The sequence below is a fragment of the Lacerta agilis genome, chromosome 10 (assembly GCF_009819535.1).
Source record: "Lacerta agilis isolate rLacAgi1 chromosome 10, rLacAgi1.pri, whole genome shotgun sequence".
Lineage (NCBI taxonomy): Eukaryota > Metazoa > Chordata > Lepidosauria > Squamata > Lacertidae > Lacerta > Lacerta agilis.
This window is the reverse complement of record NC_046321.1, coordinates 62,790,711-62,814,167: the sequence shown is the minus strand read 5'-3', so window position 1 is coordinate 62,814,167 and position 23,457 is coordinate 62,790,711. Positions and strand designations below refer to the sequence as shown.

Sequence of the window (23,457 nt, the reverse complement as noted above, 5' to 3'; positions counted from 1 at the left end):
ACATTCCTTTATTTATATCATAATGCTTAAAAAAGTTACAAAGTATAAAAATATCGCTCGATTAAATATACATACATAAATACAGCATGGGATAGTGGAATTATTCTAAACATGGAGTGGTATAAAAGACATTGAAGACCAGATGAAAGGAGTTCAGGTTACATGTTACAGCTGGGTTTCCTACCTACCTTTCACCACTGGAAAATTAAGGCACTGCCCAGTCAATAATATTTTCCATATTTTCAACAAAACTGATACTGATGCTGCATATTTCAATGGAGCTAGAACGGAACCCCCTCCCCCCCATCAGCCCAGTGAGATGTGTTTTCATAGCCAGTTAATCCAAAGAAATGCTCTTCATTTTTTCTGCTAACTCTTGTCTCAGCTCAATATGTTTTCTCAGGTTTTGCACTTCATGTGGCAGATTAATGTCCCATACAGTCAGACATGACTGTATTCCTGTGAACAAATTGAGGGAAATATGGTTGAAGATATTAAACAGGAAAAATATCTCAAGCATTTTTTTTCAGCTGTTGGGCAACTTATTTTTTTAGAAATAGGAGCTGAATACATCACTTGGGCAGAAATCCTGTGCACACAACTGGGGGGAAAGTGCCATCGAACTCAGTAAGATTCCTGAGTAGACAGGCATAGGATTGTATTGCAAATGGCTAGCAATATGTGCTTTAAATGTACGGTGTGTACACAGCCTCAGTCCTGTAAATATTTCTGGATACAGTAGTTTGCAAAGGGTGCCGGGAAATGTAGCTCTCTGGTAGGTAAACCACAGTTCCCAGGATTCTTTGGGGGAATTCACGAGCTTCAAGTATATGGTGCATATGTAGCCCAAGTGTGAGAAAGGGACAAGCTAGCCATAACGGCAGCAGATTCATGTGGGCAAAATTTATCTCCAAGCTTATTTTTCATCGGTCTGGTTAAGAAAGGAAAACCTTGCGTTTACGAGACCCACACGTGAGTGGGATTCCTGATCTCAGAGTTCTATGGTATCTCTAAGTGAAGTAGTTATCATGGTTGCCTCACATGAGAAAAGTCCTGACTTTTAACCAGGAAGATCCAGCCTTTTACGTGGTTGCATGCAGAAGGTAGGAAAGACCTCTGCCTCCTGAGGCCTGGGAGCAGCAATGGGCAAATCTGCATTTCTGGCCTGTATCACTTTTGCGTGCTTTTACCCACAATTCCATTTGATTTTCGCATTAATTTACAAACATTTAAATTAAAATATCTCAAAGCAATTAGTGAAACGAGCATTTTGCATGCTTACATGAACTGCATCACAATATTCAGACAAGGGCAAAGCCAATTTCTGATCTGCACTAGTCCAAGAGTTGCGTATGTGGTCATTTTGTGAAGGAATTTGCCAAGTTCTGGGCTGGACGGACCTACAGCCTGACAAGGGAGCTTTATACTGTATGTGGTTATTTACGCCTGATTCAAACATAATGGAAAACCACTGTCTCCTGTTATGTACCTTTTATAAACAGAGTCTGAATTTGGACATAATCAAGAACAGAGATAAATTACAAAGCAGAAGTGAGAGCTTTACATCCCTTTTTTATTCATTGAAGAGCAGTGAAACATGTATGAATAGCCCTGCACAATTGTGCTTCACAACAGAAAACCAAGGTTTCCTATTACATCTGAACTGGACCTTGGTCTTTGACTGGTGGACCTAACAATAGCCATCAGTCAGAACGCTTTAGTCAGCAAGTTAAGCAACAAACTGCAATCCTACACACTTACCTGGAAATAAGTCCCATGGAACTTACTTCTGGGTGAGTCTGCAAAGGACTGCACTCCTAGTTAATCAGCATGCTATGTGGCATGTTAAAACTTTGGGTAGACGGAAATGGTCCCCGGAAAGACAATGTGGGGCTTTCTATTGTGTATTATAGCATTCCGTTGTGTATGATTGATGCTGTGTAACATAAACTTGCGAAGAGTCAGCAGGAACAGAAGACTGAATAAACAGCGGTGAAAATATTATCATTGCATGATCTCATAAAAGCTGTACAGATTCCCTTTAAAACGTTTAATACAGAAGGCACTAATCCTTACCTGCGGCGTATTTGCTGTCTTTGCTTTCACCTTTATGGCAGTAGCCCAACACCAGAACTACGTTCTTCAGGCTCCCTTTTACCAAACAAACAAAAGATATAATCCAGTATTCAAAGTTAAACTTTAATTAGTAACGAAAGAGTTTCAGTATTAAAAGTACATCGGCTTGGATCCAGCCCCACCCTCTGTGTGCAAATGGAAAGTACCTCAATGCATGCATTGGCAGCAGCGGCAGGGGGCAGGGATTGTCCTATCCCTTTGACTGTAGTCTCTTAATGCTACCCCCAAACCTTTGACAGGGGCTTTTGGAGAAAAACAGGAAAGTTTCTTTGTGTAAGTAGAAGCAAACTGAGGCTTCTTTAGATTCCGGCCCTGTACTATGATGAAGTATTATAATTTAAGGCTGCACTTGAGGAAGGCTGCCAAGAAAATAAACTATCAGGAAAGTGCAGAGAGCAAAAATAAACTACAGCACATATTGTAGAATTATGACAAATAGTACTATTGCTCTAAATTCCATACTCAAGTTTTTACAATCAAGAGGAGGAGACTTCGGAGCTCGACTTTTAGCTCATGCAGCAAGCCACCAACTGCAGTTAATGTTCAGATTTTTTGTTTTGAATCTAAACACTTACCCGGGAGTAAGCAGACATGTACAGGATGACACTGTAAGAACCATGTGGGTAGAGCAATGAAAAAGGTCTTTATTAATATCTAACTTGGGAACTGGAGACTGCAGATGTGTTTCCCACAAGCAATGTGGTCTTGCTCAACTAACACATAAAGGTAAAGGTACCCCTGACCGTTAGGCCCAGTCGTGGATGACTCTGGGGTTGCGCGCTCATCTCGCTCTATAGGCCAAAGGAGCCGGCATTTGTCCGCAGACAGCTTCTGGGTCATGTGGCCAGCATGACTAAGCCGCTTCTGGCAAACCAGAGCAGTGCACGGAAATACCATTTACCTTCCCACTGAAACAGTACCTATTTATCTACTTGCACTTTGACGTGCTTTCGAACTGCTAGGTGGGCAGGAGCTGGGACTGGAGCTCACCCCGTCGTGGGGATTCAAACTGTCGACCTTCTGATCGGCCAGCCCTAGGCTCTATGGTTTAGACCACAGCACCACCTGCGTCCCGATCAACTAACACATATTAATTTTAATAATTGAGGTTAGTGAAAAAGGTATATCTGAGGGTAGATTTGCTTCAATACTTTTGAAATGGTTCAAAATGGTCACGGATCAGATGTTTAAAACTGCACACATATGCGTGTAAAGTAAAAATGAAAGTGGTAAACGTGTGCTCGGTTCTTTGAAGGAAGCACAGGATAAGCCATACATAAATACATTTCATTCCTGGGACCATGATGATTTCCTGTGAAGCCTTCACTTACCTAATTGGGCTGTCATCATGAATCTAACAGAATCACAGAAATCCCTTATTATTCTTATGGGTCTACGAGTTGAGAGGTCAAGCAATAAGATATGACCTCCCCCTGTGCCAATCCAAAGGGCTGTATTCTTCTGCAGGCAGATGGTCTTCACTCTTCCCAAAATAGCAACTTCTTGTTTTGATTCTTTATTCAGGTTTGGCACCTCCTCTCTAAAACAACACGATACCATTGTACGTATGTTAAAGTTGCAATGGGTCATGCCTTTCCTTTTGTTTCCCGTATATTTTCACATAAGCATCTCATTAAGCGGACATTTGTTTAACTGAAGGAAAGACAGAAATGCTTTAAGCTACACCAACTTCCTATTCTCTCTTTGCACTAATAATAATAATAATAATAATAATAATAATAATAATTTTATTTATACCCCGCCCTTCCCAGCCAGAGAACCGGGCTCAGGGCGGCTAACATCAATTAAAATCACAACAAAAAACATAAAAACGATCAATTTAAAATAACAGATTAAAATACAAATTTAAAATTCAATTAAAACTGCAGGTCTCAATTTCAAAATAACCCACCAATAAAAGATGAAGCATAAATATTAAACAGAAACCAACCCAAAGGCCAGGTGGAACAGCTCCGTCTTGCAGGCCCTGCGGAAAGATGCCAAATCCCGCAGGGCCCTGGTCTCCCGTGATAGGCTATTCCACCAAGTCGGGGCCAATATTGAGAAGGCCCTGGCCCTAGTTGAGGCCAACCTAACGTCTTTGTTGCTCGGGACCTCCAAAAGATTATCACTTGAGGACCTTAAGGTCCTACATGGGACATACCAGGAGAGGCGGTCCCTTAGATACGAGGGTCCCAAACCGCATAGGGCTTTAAAGGTCAAAACCAGCACCTTAAACCTGATCCTGTACTCCACCGGGAGCCAGTGCAGCTGGTAAAGCACTGGATGAATGTGGTCCCGCGGCAAAGACCCGGTAAGGAGCCTCGCCGCGGCATTCTGCACCCGCTGGAGTTTCTGGGTCAGCTTTATGGGCAGCCCCGCGTAGAGCGAGTTACAATAGTCAAGTCTGGATATCATTTAGAATACTAAAAGCAGACGCCTAGCAATTTCTGGTCACTTCCTGACTGTCAGAACAATTGCCCAGTTTGACCAGCTGCCAACATATGTGCTCCCTGCAATAAAGTGTGCCTTCATAATAAACCTACAAGAAAAGTTTGTGCATTGTAATACATAGCAAAATCTCTACTGCACTCTTGAGCTACACATCCACTTTAAATGGGCAAATATATTACAGTAAGAAAAATGATGGGGGAAAGCATAGGAATGTATCAGTTAACTACCACGCTGTATAACCTCTGTGCAATCAGGACAAAAGGTCATCTGGAAGCCTTTTTATTTATTTTTTACTATTAAAGCTTTGCTTGTGGAACACATTTTAAAAATCAGCTTAACCACCCATGATATCCCTGACTTCTCTGTGACAGCTATACACAAAACACTCACTTTAGAAAATGCATGCAGTCGATTAGTTCACAAAGCTTCTCTGTCTTTTTATCCCAAATTTCCACAAAATAGCTATTTTTCTTTGCCAAGTAGATGGATTTGTCTACTGCTATTGAAATGATATTGGCATCACTGTGAGCCTTGTGGCATAATCTGAGGGGCAGAAAAGAAAAATTAGAATAATATATGATGGTACAGAACATATGTGTGTTTGCAAAGATGGGAAGTTTACTGAAAAGCATAGTAGACTCCCCGCAATAACCTAGATCCAAAGGCCCACCTGCAGAAATTCCACAACCAGAGCTGTTCACCTCCCCTGAAAATCCGCTCCTAGGGGTTGAAGGTACCCGTCAAAAAATGTGTGCCACAGTGGGAGAGGATACTTCCCTTCCCCAGCACCAGCTCACAGAGGTACGTACTTTCTGCTCCTACAAAGAAATATCTGGGTACTGGCCAATTATCCTCAGTGGCTACATGTTTGAATTTAATGTGTGTCCAAACTAAGCTTTCTCTGTGGTAGCACTTCAACTGTGGAATGCCCTCCTCCCACAAGTCTGACTGGCATCAATATTGTCATCACTCTAGTGCCAGATTAATCCCCCCCCCCCCCAATAGCTGATGGTCAGCAACCTCAGGCCCATGGGCCGGAAGCGCCTCCCCCTGGTGACTAATTATTATTATTATTATTATTATTATTATTATTAAAAAGTGAACTCCTATTCACGTGGAGGAAGCGTAAAAGGCCATTAACTGTTAATAACTCATTCTCAAATTGTCCCTCTTAAAAATCAAGTTGCCCCCCTGTGGGATGTGTGCCCCACGTTGGGAACCACGGTTCTATACCCAGCCTAGAATCTGTAAACTGAAGGGTATGCAACTCCTATAATCCTTGCACATTGAAAATGCTGGCTGGGGCCAATGAGAGTTAAGAGTTCAACAACATCTGGAGGGCATCACACGACCACCTCTGATGTAGATAAGTGCAGATAATTAATACATTAATACATGCTCAATGAAGGCTTGATTTATTGCCAATTGATGTCACTTAAGACTGCCTCCATGACATCCATGGATTTGTTCAGATCAGCTTCTGGGCGTCCAAAGTTCACAAGGAAAAATCAGTGGGAGTTTGTACAAAAATGTATTCCAGGGCGTTTATAAGAAATACACATGGATCAGCATAATAGAAATAAATAGAAACAAATACATCTGACAAAGGTGTGCAACATTTATGCAAGCGTGAAAGTACTTGGGACTCCCTGATCCTCAGTCATCTGAATGCAAGACACTCAGCATTTGTTTGGAAACTTTAAACAGTTTGTTTAACCTTATCACACAATTTATATTTTACAAGTGATAAGGCCAAATAAGGTTTCTCATGGTTGGGTGAGGAGAATCTTATTCTCCTCATTCCAGCAAAAAGATGCAGATAAGGTAACTGTAAAGAGAAGTACCAGGCAAAAAGAAAAGCAAGATACTTAAAGATTAAGTGATGTATTTTAAAGAACACAACCAGAAAAGACAAAGGCATGTGGTTAAAATTAAAACAAATGAACTTACATTTGGCTTGTTTTTGTCTCAATGATTTTTTGGACGCAGAAGTCATTAGAAAATGATATAATCTTTGTTCCACAGCCTCCCCAGATTGTATTTTTTTCACATGAATAAACAGATTCTCTTAAACACATAAGTGGGGTGCTGCGGTTTCCAAGTTGTAAAATCTTCAAAGGTGCAGCATCTTTGCACTGGAAATATAGCAAAAAACATCAGTGAGAAAATCTCCAGGCATGAATAAAACACCAGTACCTGCTGATATACATAACTTTAAATGTTGTTGCATGGTCATTCAACACTAACAACAATAATAAAATACCCCTTTTCCCTGGCGGTACTCAAAGCAGCTTACAAATAAAATTAAGAACTAATAAAAATATAGGGGGAACAATCATTTAAAAAAAATTAAACACTGATAAAATTAAAACTATATACATATATGTAATCTGTTTGAAACCTAAAAATAATTGCATTAAAAATCCTGGGATTTCATTTACATGATATGCAGAATCTAAAAGATGTAAGCATAAGCAACTTAAATATAAACCAAGATGCATTCATAAGCATTATGGAAAATGAGAAAATATGAGGAGACACAATTGTTGAAGAGGGAAACATGACTAGTGAATGAATGAAACTCAGTGCGAATGATCCACAATTCTTCTGTAATGCTATAAATGAATTTAACATTGTTTATAAAATGGATTTTGATTAAAATTAATCATAAATCCTGTAACGTTTACTATATTTATAAGCAAAGATAGGAGCAGGTTGGCTGTTATTTGACCATTGTGCACCAGCCCACTGCTCATTTGTGGTAAGCCATAATTTGTTTCAGGCTATGGCTTACCATAATCTGTGAAAGGGGCCTTTATGTGGCTTCCCTATTCAGTGATATTTCAATAACATCTGCTGTCAAAGAGTTTTAGAAAGACCTCTAACCTTTCAACACAAATGAAAAGGGGGAAGTGCATCAAAAACTATGTATGTGTTTCATTGCTACAGAATTATTGGAAGATACTGTTGCATATGTACCTTTACTGCTGTGTCTTTAAAAACCGCTAGCTGTCCATCAGCTGTACCAGCACAAAAATAGTTCTGTTTGCTGAAATGAAACAGGGAATTTTGCAAGTATATCATTGAAATAAACTGATTATATATATCTTACTAAACCACTGCATGATTCTTATAGAAATAACCATTCACTGCATACTAAATGAACCATTACACATGCATAATTTTTAGTGAGATGCACCAATATACGTGTGCAGTATTATGATTGGAAGCACAAATCAAATGCATTCAACTTCATTTTTTAAGTCTACCCTTCAATTAATATTGCAATTAGACACCTGCACAAAGGCAGTAATAATTCTCACAACATCCATTTAAGCCATTTGAATATGTAGGTATGAGATGCACAGGTATGTAAAATTAATTCTGGGTGGACTTTTTTGTACTTTTCCTAACAGACTGTCCTGAAACTATAAATCTATTATGAAATTTCATCTATACTTAGATACAACCGTACTTTTGCTTTGCATAAGAGTAGCAGTAAAGACATGTGACAGAATCCAACATCTTCTGAAGTTGGTGCCTGGGCTTCTCCTCTTCTGCGTGAAAGACCCACAAACAACCAGAATGAGTTCCTGCTACAATCCAGTTCTCCTCCTCTGCAGAAAGAGTTACCAAGGCCATATACAATACTCTGTTATCTGCCATTTCCTGGTGGGGAATAACATATATAGTAAACATCTGGACACAATTCCATAAATACATGTTAATCCTTTTATTGTCTTTTTATTTTACCGATTCCCTTGAATTGAAACTTCTAGAAAAAGATCCCTCCGACTGACTACTTTATCTTTCCAAAATTAGTAGCTACCATGGGGCTATGGAACATGTAAATGCTTCTTTTTCTCTAAGGACAACTGGTCGGGTGCACTTTCCATTCTCTGAACTTACCGGTAACACTTTTGTAAGCAGCAGTACATTAAGGAGTAAAGATTAAGTGACCAGCTCCCTGCTGCCCTTCCTCTACTCATAGTAGTAATGAACCTGGATTCTTGAGTGTCCAAGGAGTAGCAGCTCAAAGGAGGAAAATAATCCATTCACTGGGCCCATCCTGAGTAAGCCTACAAAGCACCAGATTCTACACGCAGCCTTCAGAGGAAGTACCTTTATCTATGAAGGCTGATGGACTGCCGTCTCCCTTGAGGACCAAGAAAGCCCTGCACAGCTTCCGCTGGCCAAGTCCCAGCAGCTCAAAAAGCCTACCACCTGAATACTAGGCCCTCCTGCATGATTGCTGACTGTGGTCCTGAAACACTTGTTCTTTTATTTTGAACCAGAACCCTTGTTCCATTTCAGGGCTCTGACCTCATTCCAGAGAAAAGACATATTGGGCCTGCCTCCTATCATCTCATTTGGGCTGTCCTCTTTTCTCTCTCTCAACAATTAAAAAAACAACAACCAAACCTCTCAAGGTTGCATATTTATTATTATTATTATTATTATTATTATTATTAAAGTCAGGGTTCCTTCCATACATTTTTATTTAATGTTTTATTTGCCCGTAAGATTATAGCAGTTATTGACACATAAAGAGGTTTAAAAGATAGGACTCACTGTTGCTAGGCTAACATGGAAAACTGTAACAGCTATGGTAACAATTATTGTTCCTCTACCGATTGAGCGTGTAATTGAATGCTATTATGAGACTGATAAATCTGAGATGTAAAAGAAATCTCCATTACAAAATGCAAAACAAAACAAACCTTTCTATGGCATGCAAGTATATACTGTATACATGCTGAACTAATTGCCCTTTGAGATTCTACTAATTAAAGCATGAAGTTTATTATATAAGTACTGCATCTACCAGGACTGAAGCATTTGTATTAAGCACCAGCTTTTACACTTACCTGACACATGCGTCCATCTGAATTTAAATCAATAAATGAGATCTGTGCTGCTTCTAAGTTTCCGCTACCTATCCAGATTCCTGTCTTCTTACAACTTGGATTTGTAGCAACCATGCAATCTGCTCCAAAAGGAGAGGGTACTGAGATGTATCTCATCAAGCAGACAAGTTCTGCGGAATTCAAAATATCATAAACCTGCAGAAATACCACATAAGTAGCAACAGTGAGTAATGGCTCCTTCTGAATTCCTTTATACATTATGTTCCTTACACCACAGAATGTAAAGATTAATCATATAGTAATAAAATGCACTGCCAATACTGTATATATTGTTTAGAAAGGCTTTTAATGACACATTCATTTATGCAGCAGATCAGAAGGTCTTTTCCATTAATAATGTAACTAACTGAGAGACAGATGGAAACTTATAAACACATAACCCACAGCAAATGCCTACCTGAGCAGATGTAGGTCTTTCCTGAGGATTTTCTTTCAAACACTTCTTAATTAAATCTTCAACTTCTGGCCAAGGGGTGCAGCTATATTCTTTGACAGGATCTAGAATTTAAATTACAGGTGGGTAGCTGTGTTGGTCTGCCAGTCAAAACAAAATAAAAAATTCTTTCCAGTAGCACCTTAGAGACCAACTAAGTTTGTTCTTGGTATGAGCTTTCGTGTGCATGCACACTTCTTCAGATACACTGAAACAGAAGTCACCAGATCCTTAAATATAGTGAGGGAGTGGGGAGGGGTATTATTCAGAAGGGTGATGGGAATGGGTGATCAGCTGATAGGTGTGGAAAACCTGTTGACGACTCGACTCTTAACGGCTGCAATTAGTCTTGCAGGGAAAGGCAAGGGGTGAGATGGCTAAAGATGGCTTTGTCATGTATAATGAGATAAGAATCCAATGTCTTTGTTCAGACCAGGTTTCTCCATGGTTTTAAGTTTGGTGATTAGTTGCAATTCAGCCACTTCTCTTTCCAGTCTATTTCTGAAATTTCTTTGTATTAAGACAGCTACTTTGAGATCTTTTATAGAATGTCCTGGGAGATTGAAGTGTTCTCCTATTGGTTTCTCTGTCTTGTGATTCCTGATATCAGATTTATGTCCATTTATCCTTTGGCGTAGGGTTTGGCCTGTTTGTCCATACTGTTTGTCCATTTATCCTTTGGCGTAGGGTCTTGACAAACAGGCCAAGCTCATACCAAGAACAAACTTAGTTGGTCTCTAAGGTGCTACTGGAAAGAATTTTTTATTTTGTTTTAGAATTTAAATTTTTGAGTTTCAGATGAAGAAAAAGAACTACACATACCAGTGTTAAGTATACAGTCCTCTGTGCACCAGAAGCGGTTTAGTCATGCTGGCTACATGACCCAGAAAGCTTTCTGTGGAAAAACACCAGCTCTCTCAGCCTGAAAAGCGAGATGAGCGCCACCCCCCATAGTCACCTTTGACTGAACTTAACCATCCAAGGGTCCTTTACATTTTTATTGGTAAAATCAATTGCTTTTTAAATTCTTGCTTACTACAATAATTCCTTGTCAAAATGGGTTTGAAAAGAATGTACATCCCTCCCATAAGTGCCATATTTTTCTGTGTATAAGACGAGGTTTTTTGCTAAGTCTTGGTTCTTTCACAGAAGAGCCCAAAATTTACTCTCAGCATCAAGAGACAGAGAATTAAACGAAATTACAAATGTTAAAATATTGGCCCTGACTCATGAACTCCAAGCAGTGGATGGTACACTGTTATTTAACACTGTTATGTAACATTGTTCTCTTCAGTGTAAATATTTGTTGCTTACACAAGTATTTCCTTAGCCTTGCTTTAATGTTAGAATGGACCACCCACACCCATGCAGAATTGCATAATACACATAATACACATAATGTCCTACATACCATCTTCTATGAGGACATTAAATAATGAAAAATAAATCAGCAGTGAACAACCTAAGTATATCAACATAACTAAGGAGGCACTATGTGTTCTGTAAACCTACATGTGAGGGGTTGAGCCAGATAGTATCAGCTGCCCGAAATTTCTGTTGGTTTTAATAGAACACTGTGCACTGAATGTTTGCACTGCCTCCAGTTTCCAGGGCACTTGATATCTTTATTCCAAACCTTTCCTTTTCTGCCTTTTTGGCTTTCAGGACTGTCTACTGCTCATGCAACAACCACTGTATTGAACACTAGGAAAAGTAAACATACCTGGCAATTTTCCATGGATAGCTAAGTCATCAAATTCATTAGGAAATTTCATGCCTTCTAATATTCTCCCGCCAGCTGTTAAAATGTCATACAGGAGCAAGCCAAATGAATAAACATCAGCTTGCTGATTGTAAATAACATTTCCTCTTGCAACTTCTGGTGCTCTGAAGCCTAAAAAATAATACCCAAGTCATTAATTGTTATGCTTCTTACCATACAGTTGCTGTATTTGTTGTTTTAATTTAGGAATCTCAAGTTATGTTAAGTGACATAAGAAACTTCACACGAACACCAACTATTTTGGGATTAAAAAAAGCCAAGAGCTTCCAGAAAACAATCATGAATGTTAATAAGAAAAACCATCTCTCACACTCAGTCTGTCTCTCTTTCCACAGAAGCATAATATACAAAGGAGAAAAAGAAAGTCACTGAAAGACTTTATACAAAGGTTCTCATACATCTATTCAAAGTCCAAGCTGGCTATGGAGTCAACAAGCAACAACCCCATAAAGGTAAATTGAAACTTTTGGTCATGAGAGGCTGTCCCATACTAATGCAATATGGAGATCTGACTTATACTGAGTCAGACCATTAGTCTATCTAGCTCAGTAGTGTTTACACTGAATGGCTCTCAAGTCAGGGGATTCTCCCAGCCAAATCTGGATATGCTTGGGATTAAACATGGGACCTTCTGCGTTGCAAAGCATTTCCTCCCCTTCGAATTCAATAAAGATTCTGTGATGGTTTTAAGATGCAACCCCACCACTACTTACCCGAGAGTAAGCGCCGTTTAACCCAATGGAACTTATTTATGAGTAGACACGACTAGGATTGCACTGCAGGCCATCTTATTAAAATAACGCATGTTGAAACATCTTATTATCTCTAAACAGTTCTGCTCAGCGGTTTTACAGAGACATAAGAAAAGAAGCAATCGTGTATGTTCAAGGAAAGGATTATGAAGATGAAAAACTGCCATCATTACCTGCAGGACCCTGACGGGTCTAGGAAGCAGGAGTTAACCCTGTGTTCCCAAATGGAAAAGAGTAATTGTTTATTTTAAAACCATTTCCCCTTAGGATGGGGAGAGTCAGGCTGGTCACTGGCTTTGGAACATTTAGTTCTTCTAACTTGCATTTCTCAAATGTGTCATCATGTTAACCTTGTTACACCACAAGAGACTCATGCGATACCTTGATTTGATTAAACATGAAGTCCTTCATACCTGGTGTGCCTTCGGACGTTTTTATCCCCATTCTACAGCAATACTGGGCGATACCATAATCAGCAATCTTTGCAATGACTGCAGAATTGGGATACAGTGTAAAGAGAAGCACATTGTGGGGCTTTAGATCACGGTAGATTATCATTGCTGAATGCAGATACCTGTGAGAAAAATATATGTATTGGAAATATTGAAAATGATTGGTAGTGCCAGTCCACAAGGCAGCTTCAAAACATCTAGTCATATGTGAACAGAGTGCACAACACTTCAGATTTATCAAATTTAGGAAATCCATTAGTATAAGTGAAAATTACTTAGCAGAAATAGAATATTCAGAAACATGTATTGCAATGGGGAAAATCCATTTTGATTTTTTTGTGCTGAAACAAACATTTAAAGATAGTTTTACCTTAAGCCATCGGCTACATGTAGAGCTATCCTGTGCTGGAGTGTTCTAGTTAGACTGGCATTGTCTTGTTGTAGCAATCGATCTAGAGACCCTTTTGGTGCTAATTCCATGACAAGCATTCGGGGACGCACTGCTGCAGCCAGCAGGAGCACTAAACTAGGGTGATGAAGATGGCAAAGCACTGCAAGTTCCTAAAAACAGTAAAATTAAAATAAAACAACAGAAGCACAAGCACTGGTTTTTCAGTGGCAGTTCTGTGCTCAGGTGGGTGGGAGGTCAAATAGATTATTGGAGCCAGATCTATCTTGTATGCACAGTGTCAGAAAACAATCTGGGAAGCGCTTCTAAATCTCTACCTTGCCAATATTATACGACAAGTTATTGTGTTAACTTGTAATAACTTCCCTATAAGCCAGAAACACAAATTCTTAAAAGTTAACGTAATTCAAATATTAAAAGCCCCCATTTCTTTTACAGATGAAATCCAAGGTGGCCAAGCACAAGCAATTAAAATATAAACATAAAAAATACAAAAACACAAAAATAACCCTGGGATACAAAAACCTGGGGATAATCAGTTTCCCCAACTAGCGGTACTACTGTCTTATCTGGATTTAAATTGTTCACCCAGTTCCTCAAGGCATTCAAAAAGTGGTTCAAAATATTTAGAAAGTGAGTTTTTCTTCTTTTAAGCTGCTGAAACCTTCAGAATGGGTGCTTCTCCCAAACAAGCTCTTCAAAACTTACCTGTCTTAGAAGTCTAAGAGATGTGTGCTTATTAAAAATCTTTACGGCTGCCTCATTTCCACTGTAAGAAGCACGGTATACAGATCCAAATCCACCATCACCTTTCCCGAAAGAAAACAGAACACAATGTTAAAAATATATAGACTGTAACCCATCCCAAATTTGCCAGGGCCCGTTCTTTAAAATATACAAAGAATTCCTTTTTTAATGTTCTACAATATAGGTGCTCCCTATACTTCTCAAGAACTGGTCAATGAACAAGTTAAATTAGGCCTCATATAATTTATCAATCAATTTGCACCGTTAATCTATTTTATTCAACTCAGAATAAAATGGATAAATGTTAAAATGTTATGTACAAGGTTACATCAGGGTGTTCAGTGCCAATAGCCCCTCTCTCATAAAAAATATGCCCCTCTTGATTCAAGGAATGTATGCCAATTTGGAAAATTATACAAGCTGGCAGTCTCACAGCTATAGCAACAATAATAGTTACCTAGAAGAAATTCTGGTGTTTGGCAAAATACTAGTTCCTCATTTTTCAACATTATATTTCTAGGTAAATCGGCCAGTATCAGGTCTGGAGCAATTCGGGCAATTGCAATGGTACATTTTGGCTGATCTGGATTCACCAAGAGGTCACCTATATGGATAAAGAGAAACAGAAATACAAAATATTGAACAAAGAGATTGTCATGGTCTGGGTCATTGGCAGCAGCAGTCCAGACCCGACACGCTGGGAACAGGGTATAGATGGTAACAATGGTAGCAGTTCAACGCAGGACAGAAACTTGATGGAACAGAAACTGGAGCAAGACTAGGAGTGCTGAAGCAGGATCAGGAACTGGATCAGGAAATGAAGCGAGATCAGGAGCGAAAGCAGGAACTGGCAACAGCTGGGGATAAACCACATTGTTGTGGCAAAGAAACAGGGGGAAATGCATCTCCTGATCTGGCCACACCTGCCAGGCTACACCCGGCTCCCCCAAAACAAACACAGCAAGGGCCTGCTTCTGCAACTCCTCACTGCCATCAGGGCCTGGCCTCTGCAAATACTCATGGTACTTCTTACAGAGATAAAACAGTGTATCCATTATTCCATGCATCACTACTCCTAATAAATATATAATTCTATGTACCTTTGAATAATAAATGCCATGTACTTAAAGAGGTTAAATGGCACATTTGTTGTGAAGCATAAAACAAAAACACTGATGTGTTGTTAACGGTCTTCTGGACAGAGGGTTTCTGCAACTGGAAAGATCAACTCATACTGCTTATTAGCACTGTGAAACTTCTGTTATTTTGGAAGTTATTTTGGAAGGTGCAAAATCTTGGCTTATAGCTGTAGATGCCGTATATACTCGAATACAAGCCGACTTTTTCAGCACATTTTTAATGCTGAAAAAGCCCCCTGGCTTATACTCGAGTGAGGCTGGTGGCGGCGGAGGGACGAGTGACAAGAAAGGAGCCCTTTCTGGCCAATCGTCCCTCCGCCACTGCCCACCTCTTGCAAGGGTAGGCACAGGAGCCACGGTTGGGAGAGGCGCTGTGCTGCGCCTCTCCCAACCGCGGCTCCTGTGCCTACTCTTGTTAGCGTCAGAGGCAGCCGTAGCGGGACACCTTCCTGCTGCTGCTCCTTCCTCCTCCGCCGGGCTGCTCCTTCCTCCTCCGCCGGTTTGTTGTGTGGTGAACCAGCTTATACTCAAGTCAGTAAGTTTTCCCAGTTTTGGGGGGTGAAATTAGGTGCCTCGGCTTATATTCGGGTCGGCTTATACTCGAGTATAACTGGTATATGTATTTGTGTAATGCATCATTGTACTGGGAGTTGAGAGCTTCTCTGCCAACAGATAGAAGCATACAGAAACCACAGAAGTGATAAATCTAATGATATACAGAGCTTCAGTATGTATTATATTTGTACTGGCAGTTAACAGAAGCTGTTTGGAGTTTACCATCCGGGATGAAGTTGATCAGGAGTTCCTGAGTGCAGCTGATCTCAGTGGTGTTTGCATTCAGTGCTGAATTTAAATTCAGTACAAAAACCAAGTCGTGCCACTGATGGATAGGCTGCACTTGGGAGGCTCCTGAGTGGAACCAATCGCAGAGGGCCTTGTATTTGGCACCAAATGCAAGCTTTGCTTGCAGAGGAGCAATTGGGAGTGCACTGTTATGCTCACAATAGTTCTTTTGCAGTCATGGCTGCATAAGCTCCATGCCTGATATCAAACGATGTCAGGTGTGGGGCATCTGGGTGGGACTTGAGGAAAACAGCCTCATGACCAAATTGGGATCCCCCTACCTGTGAATTAGGCTATCTGTGTTAAAAATACAAGTATATTGATGAGAACAGATATACATTTATTTGCACACTGAAAAGGTATTTTAGGATAGCTTTGTTACCTTCTTCTGCTTTTTTCAGAAGGTCATCAAGTAATATTTGCTGGTGCTCCTCACCATCCTCAAAGCTATACAAAGCCCATTTTTTCAAGAGTGTTTCTCCTTCACCACAAACATCCACTTCTAGCAAGCCCGGAAACCATTCTTCCATAAGAGAATCAATGTGATCAACAACTTGCCCCAAGAGGATGCAACCTGAATGAGAGTCAAGAAAATGTTATTCGGACTGTGGTGTGTTACAGCTACAAAGTGCAAACCCAACAATATTTTCCTCCCAAAATATTCACTCTGATGTAAGTTTAACCTTTTCTGCAAGAAGGCACTGTAATTTTGAGGAAACTGTTTGGGTTGTTTTCAAAAACTGCCGATTCCACCAGGCAATAGGCTTCAGGCGACCAGTTCAGATATATGCCTTGCCTCCAATACATCCTGTTAGGACGAAGAGCTCGTTCTGCAGAGAAAGAAAGAAATGGCTTTTCATGACTATTTTCCTGTTGTAAGTCTGCACAGGTTATTTTACAAAGCACACCACCTCTTACCTATGCATTGCCATGATTTTATATCACTGCATGACAGTGCAAAGCATAAACACATAAGTAACTGCATATTTGCATGTTAGTATGGCCTCAGAACATGTATAACATCTCATGAATCAGTTGAGAAAGCTAAACTGAAATAATGAAATTTTGATTCAGCAAAGGCTAGGGTTCAACTACAACATAATAAAAATTAGTAAGCAAAAGAAGTAGCTCCACTATTTATTTCAACCTTTCCATGCCCACTCCAATTTGTAATTTTTTTAAATAACATACTATCAGGAATCTGATTTATACCAGTTCAGAATTCTAATTTATACTGGATCAGACTACCATTTAATCCCTTATTGTTTATTCCTGACTTGGCAGCAATTTTCCAGCAACAGAGGCATTCCTGTTAAATAGAGATCGAACCTGGGGCCTTCTGTATAGGCTGGTCACTTCCCCTTACTAACGCCATGTAAAATATTAGAAATCAAACAGAAAATATAAAAACCCCAACAGATTTTTTTTAAAGGAAACAAAAAGAAGTCAGCGATTTCAATATTAAGAGTTCCGAGTTACTTTCAACATTGCATTGAGATACTGTCCCCTCTCCCACCCAATACTCCCTATGTTTAATCACGTTTTAGCCAAGGAGAGCAATAATGGAGCCATGTGAAAATTAATGTACCTCTTCCTGAAAGAATAAACGGCGACACTTCAAGCAACCTGTTGATTAGCCTGGACCAGAATCCCATGGGAAAATAGGGCATTTCATACAGCCTAATGATAATTTCAGAGTTTTCACAGTGTGGTAACTCTATCACAGGCCTATTATCTGACAAGCTGGAAGAAAAAGTAAAGTTGTTCTTAATATTTCTGATTTTATTTTTTTCTATAGACCGACAGCAGGAGTTAGAAGTAGCCAGAATGTGCAAAAAGTCTCTTTCTCGGGTGTTCTTCATAGTGCTGATTAGTGGGCAAGTCTAAAAAGACCAAAGATAAAACAAGTCATGAAGTTCTAACACTACATTTCCTTAACACAGCACCTGCTTTCAAGCCTTTTGTTTACCTGCTTGGAACAAGGAGCTGATCTTCTCCTAGTGGCAGTGCTATCTGAAACTTCTCCAGAAGCCTGAAGTATTTACACATGTAAACCTTAGGAAATTTGCTTTTCTTTAGCAGGAAGTTCTCTACATCAGAACGCTTTATGATTCCCTTTGGGTACTTAGGAAAGGCTTCGACCTTCACTGTCAAGATCTAGGGAAAAGAAACAAAACTCACGAGTTCTTGAAAAAAAAAGTGGGGCCTGAAGCAGGAAGGCTAGAGCTCAATGTGAACTCAGTTGGTCACAAAAAAAAGAAAATATCGAAAACTCACCTGTGCCATGATTTTACATAGCCATTTAGGGTCCACAAAATACAAATCGCTTAGCTGAAGTGCTGGATCTTGAAAATGGAGCAGAACACCTGGGTGAAGAGCACCACAAATTAATATTTTAATCAACACATATTGTACTTGTAGATATTAGCACTGCTTGGTTCTTATGGTAGGTTGGACCCAAAATGGCCAAGATCTTAAAGGAAGAAGACAATTTTGATGGAACAGTGAGTTTGGATTAGGGATGGGGAAATCTGTCAGTTTCGGTTTCTATTTTTTCCAATCTTATGTTCACTTCTTCACATTTCCACATCAGCTTGTGATTTTATTTTCTTCAAAAGATTCACCAGCATTTTAGTGCAAATTTCTCCTAATATACCCATTTTTGCAAAGCATTTTTCACTAATGCAACAATACTAATCTCAGCGGTTGTCTGTTTATTTTAGAGGAGAATGAAGATAATCTACTTCAGATCAGTATCAAAACTTTTATACCTGGAAGTGTGTTATTATTAGCAGAAATAAACAAATGGAAAGGATATTTTCATTCATGGATAGATTGTTAAAAACCTTGGGCAGTACTGCACATTTCCAAGGTAAGCAAGGGGCTTCCAATCATTAAAAAATTGTCTTGAAAATAGTCTCATGCACCAAAACCATGCTAGAGCAAAGGCAGAAATCTATATTGTTGCAGCAAACACATTTCTACTTGCTAAAATGCAAGGAGAGGCATTTGCAGAGGAGCAGTGATGGGTGGAATCTTTACCTTTTTTCTTGCCTATCTATTCTCCCTACAAATACCTTCCTCAGGGTAGTCTCTCTCCTAGTTAAGGGTATGAGTCTATAGGAATCCAGCTATAAGGAAAAATGGAGGGTGGAAAGGATGCAAAAACTAAGAACAACACATTTTGATGGTGCATGTTACCTGATTCATTCAGAAAGTGAACAGCATGAGGGAGCTCATTTTCATCCAACTGCAATTGGTTTTCTTGCACCAATTCTAACAACCGCTTGTGGTCAATCACAGGAAATTCAGCTGGAACATTTTTGCATTCCTCTAAAATTCTCTTCTGAAGTTCCAAGTAGCTGTCTGGGATTAGCTGTCCAACAACGGGCTGGTCTCCGATCTGTAGAATGAACATGCTTTGTCTAGACCTTTTTATGAATTCTTTAGTGATGGGTCAAACCTCCCTATTCAGGTTTGGAAAACTAGATGATTTATTCTAAGACTTGGGGGACAGTTTGGTCAAGTCTGAGCCCATGTCTAGGCTAAACTGGACTCCATCACAACCATGATGTCATGGGAAATGGAACTCCAAATCCTGGCTGGCCAGCCTCCACTCTGCCCATTCAGTAGCCTGGGCAACTGCTGTGGTGGAAGGAGGAGGGAAGTTTTTCATCCTCTGCTCTTGTGCCCTGTCAGAGCAGGGGGTGGTTTTCCCAATGCTACCTACCTCAGCAGTGCTGGCTCAGTCAAAGGAGTGTGCTAAGACAGTGGAGGAAGGAGACCTCCCTCTAATATCCCACTGCCAAAACTCCTTGTCCTTCTGCCAGCAGGTGAAGACAGTTTAATTCCAACAGGCCATTTGGAACTGACAGTTTTTAAGGAGAGGGCTTAATAGTGCCATGCTATTTTTATTACCAGTATTTTAATAGATTTGCTTTCATATTGTTTTAATTCTATTAGAATTTGATTACTTTTAAACTATTGTCTTTTTATCTTTTTATGTTTTTAGCACATTAGAAGAGAAGAGTTTGGATTTGATATCCTGCTTTATCACTACCCGAAGGAGTCTCAAAGCGGCTAACATTCTCCTTTCCCTTCCTCCCCCACAACAAACACTATGTGAGGTGAGTGAGGCCGAGAGGCTTCAGAGAAGTGTGACTAGCCCAAGGTCACGCAGCAGCTGCATGTGGAGGAGTGGGGAAGTGAACCCAGTTCACCAGATTACGAGTCTACCACTCTTAACCACTACACCATGCTGGCTCATAAAGGAGGCATCATACTGCAGATTGTGTAGTAGTTCCAATCAATGGCACCATAAGCTTTGATACAACTGTGCAAGCCTTAAAGAACAAAGTGCTACAGTAAACTTTCCTGCATGTAAACGTGTATCTATATGAATGGCATGGCTTACTTTGAAATTCAGACTCTCCTTTATTATAGTTTTTCTAAGTGTCATCATAGCATCAGACTCTTCAGTAGCATTCACAAAATGGTAATCTCGGATTGCTGGAAATCCCCTCTGATTCATCAGTTCCTTGGTAATTTTGCTGACACAAGTTCTACGCTGTTTGTCATTAGAGATGTCTGAATGAGTACCAATGAGAATCACAGGTGAAGATGAAGCTCGGGCCTGCAAAGAACATATAATCACAGTGCTTGATTAAGATTGTAATCCAGTACATAATGTACAGCTTTTAGGATGGTTTTGCTGAGTCAGTCAGTGCCCCTACACTTTGGAGTAAATTTCCCATAAAGTGCATCACATATAGTTTAGATATTCAACAGTCAATGCACCAGTTCAAGGTTTGTTCCAGGTTTATGGTTTCTCTGAACCGAGACAAACTATGAGCCCAGGATTGGACATAATGTTAAATCAAACCAAGACTTAGCCTCAGGTAGATTAGAAGAGCATTGCACAGCCATGAAATTTGGTCTGGAATCTTGATCTTGACTGTTTGAGCTAAATCATGGTTTGGATTAGCATTACGTGCAAACTGGGAAACTATGTAATGTTATATGCAGACTTGAAAAACGAATATAGAAAATGTGTCCATCTATGATCTTACATAACATTTTATAAGCATAGCATAAAACATGTTATTTTTAGTATATATATTAAATCTATAATTTAATAAACTCTAAAGAAAATATGAAGAAAAAACAAGTTAACAATATCTAAGACAGGCCAGTAACACTGTCAGGAAAAGCCTATGTGTTTTCAACAAATTCTGGAACCACCTTACTGGGGGAACCTCCAGTATGATAAAGTTACCTTGATATTAAACAGCCAAGGCTTCATAGCATCCACTTCAGCCTCTCCTTTGCTAAGGTCATAAACAGTAAGGTACAGAGCTCTCTGGGTCATAAAGTGGGGGTGAGCACTGTAGAATTCCTCCTGGCCTAAAGAACAACATCATTTTTTTGTGTTATGTGTTTGTTTTTTCTCTCTCCTCTAGGTCACAGAAAACCACAATAACATTCCTATACTGTAATCTGCACAACCTCCACTTCTTACAGAAAACCCCCAGAGTTCAAATCTTTTTAGGCTAAGAAAGAAATAACATTGCACAACATTGCAGAGGCACCTTGTTCTGAAAAGCTCCCCACAAGCACATCAGGAGAGTCCAAATTAGGTAACCACACTCCCAAGAATCCTGAAACTTGGAAGCAGTATTCATATTCTTATGCCCAGATTTGACAGGATCCAGAGAAGAGTTCCAGTTTCTTTCTTCTCTGCGAAAATTTCCACTGCTTTTAATATTGGAAGGATATTATACATTTTGCAACAAAATTAACTAAAGGGAAAGGTCTAGAGGATGGCAACCCCAGAACGGGCTTTTCTGCAGTGGCTTCCTGTTTGTGGAATGCTCTCCCCAGAGAGACTTGCCTGGTGCCTTCATTGGGTGTCAGGTGAAAACATTCCTTTTCTCTCAGAACTTTAAACAATCTAACTATGTGTGTCTCCAGGGGTGGGGGAGGCATTTTTTGTTTTTTATTGTGCTATGTTTTTTGTGTTTTTATACTGTAAACCACCCTGTGATCCTTGAATAAAGGCTGGTATATAAATTGAATAAATAAATAAATAAGCAGGCTGCAGGTTGTGCACAGAGTTCTCTTACGTCTGCATGCTTAAGTCTTTGAAACCTGGCAATTATCTCTATTTCTATGACTACTAAACCAGACTGAACACCTTACCTATCAAGGCTGACAACACACTTTCATTACATACGTTCAATGACCACTTGCATTTTCACACGGCTAAAATATTATGAGCCACCCAATATTTACTATGTAACCTAAAATTGTTTTGATGAATCATTGCAAGCTGGATTTGGATAAGGCTGGGAGTTCATAACACTCATTTATGCTGAGCCTTACACTAGCTACACGGCAGGTCTGTTCACTCTCACAGGCTGTCTTGTGCATAGGTCTGAACCAAGTAGACTAAGGCCATGCAATTATTAACCTACATAAAATATAGGAAACAACAACTATGCCATTTGGGACTACACAACTGGACCTTTAAAAAAGTGTAATGGGGCACAACTGATAAGGAAGTAGCTGTGATTTCATTTCCCCACTGTGCATAAGCCAAGCTTGATGTTAAATGTAAATATGACATGATACCTCCAAAATCCCAGACACTTAATACAAGCTCTTTCTTTGTTTTACTCTTCACTGTAACCCTCCAGTCAATCACATCAATGCCAACTGTCGCATTCGGAATTTCCATGTCTTGTCGCTTGCACTTCATTAATTGTTGTAACAGTGTAGTTTTACCGCTGCCTGTATTTCCAACTATCATGAGCTTCATCCGGTTATAAGGGACAGCTTTCTTTAAACGCTGTTGAAGAAACCTTGAGTAAGGGAGGGAACCTTTGTAAGAAAATTGTAATTTTAAAAAAAACACTCCTTCATATATAAAGACATATGAACCATGCAGACCAAGTTAGATATTGCAAAACATTAATGTTAGCATTATGTATAGTTTATTGCTATGAGAAGGAGGCAGGGAAGTCACAGGCTTGTGTACTCCTTCACTCCCCATCAGAACAGCAGGAGGTTGTGACCAAAAGTTTTCATTTCAGACCAACTACAGCGTAATGTTTTGTTTGAATGTGGACAACTTGTGACTAATCTTATCTATAGTTAGTTGAAAAAAGCCAGCTTCAAACTAATGGATTCAAGTTACATGAAAGGAGATTCTGACTAAACATCAGGAATGATTTTCTGACAGTAAATGCTGTTCAACAGTAGAACAGATTCCCATGAGAGGTGGTGAACTCTCCTTCCTTGGAGGTTTTTAAGCAGAGGTTGGATGGCCACCTGTCATGTATGATCTAGTTGAGATGCCTGCATTGCCCCGGGGGGTTGGAGT

The 23,457-nt window shown here is 39.7% G+C and overlaps 1 protein-coding gene across 1 annotated transcript in view; it reads right to left on the bottom strand.

Moving 5' to 3' along the window:
- Nucleotides 1-284: 284 nt before the first annotated feature.
- The window catches only part of LRRK2 (leucine rich repeat kinase 2), a 72,649-nt gene continuing 49,476 nt past the window's right edge, over nt 285-23,457 (bottom strand). The window contains 23 exon segments of the mRNA XM_033163530.1: nt 285-459; nt 2,077-2,151; nt 3,468-3,676; nt 4,981-5,133; nt 6,541-6,725; nt 7,570-7,639; nt 8,066-8,259; nt 9,459-9,653; nt 9,916-10,016; nt 11,675-11,845; nt 12,900-13,060; nt 13,309-13,499; nt 14,056-14,156; nt 14,552-14,698; nt 16,459-16,650; nt 16,760-16,906; nt 17,665-17,819; nt 18,046-18,233; nt 18,354-18,442; nt 19,278-19,479; nt 20,491-20,709; nt 21,352-21,479; nt 22,707-22,936. Of these exon segments, the coding sequence (XP_033019421.1) occupies nt 338-459; nt 2,077-2,151; nt 3,468-3,676; nt 4,981-5,133; nt 6,541-6,725; nt 7,570-7,639; nt 8,066-8,259; nt 9,459-9,653; nt 9,916-10,016; nt 11,675-11,845; nt 12,900-13,060; nt 13,309-13,499; nt 14,056-14,156; nt 14,552-14,698; nt 16,459-16,650; nt 16,760-16,906; nt 17,665-17,819; nt 18,046-18,233; nt 18,354-18,442; nt 19,278-19,479; nt 20,491-20,709; nt 21,352-21,479; nt 22,707-22,936 (3,625 nt within the window). The 3' untranslated portion in view covers nt 285-337.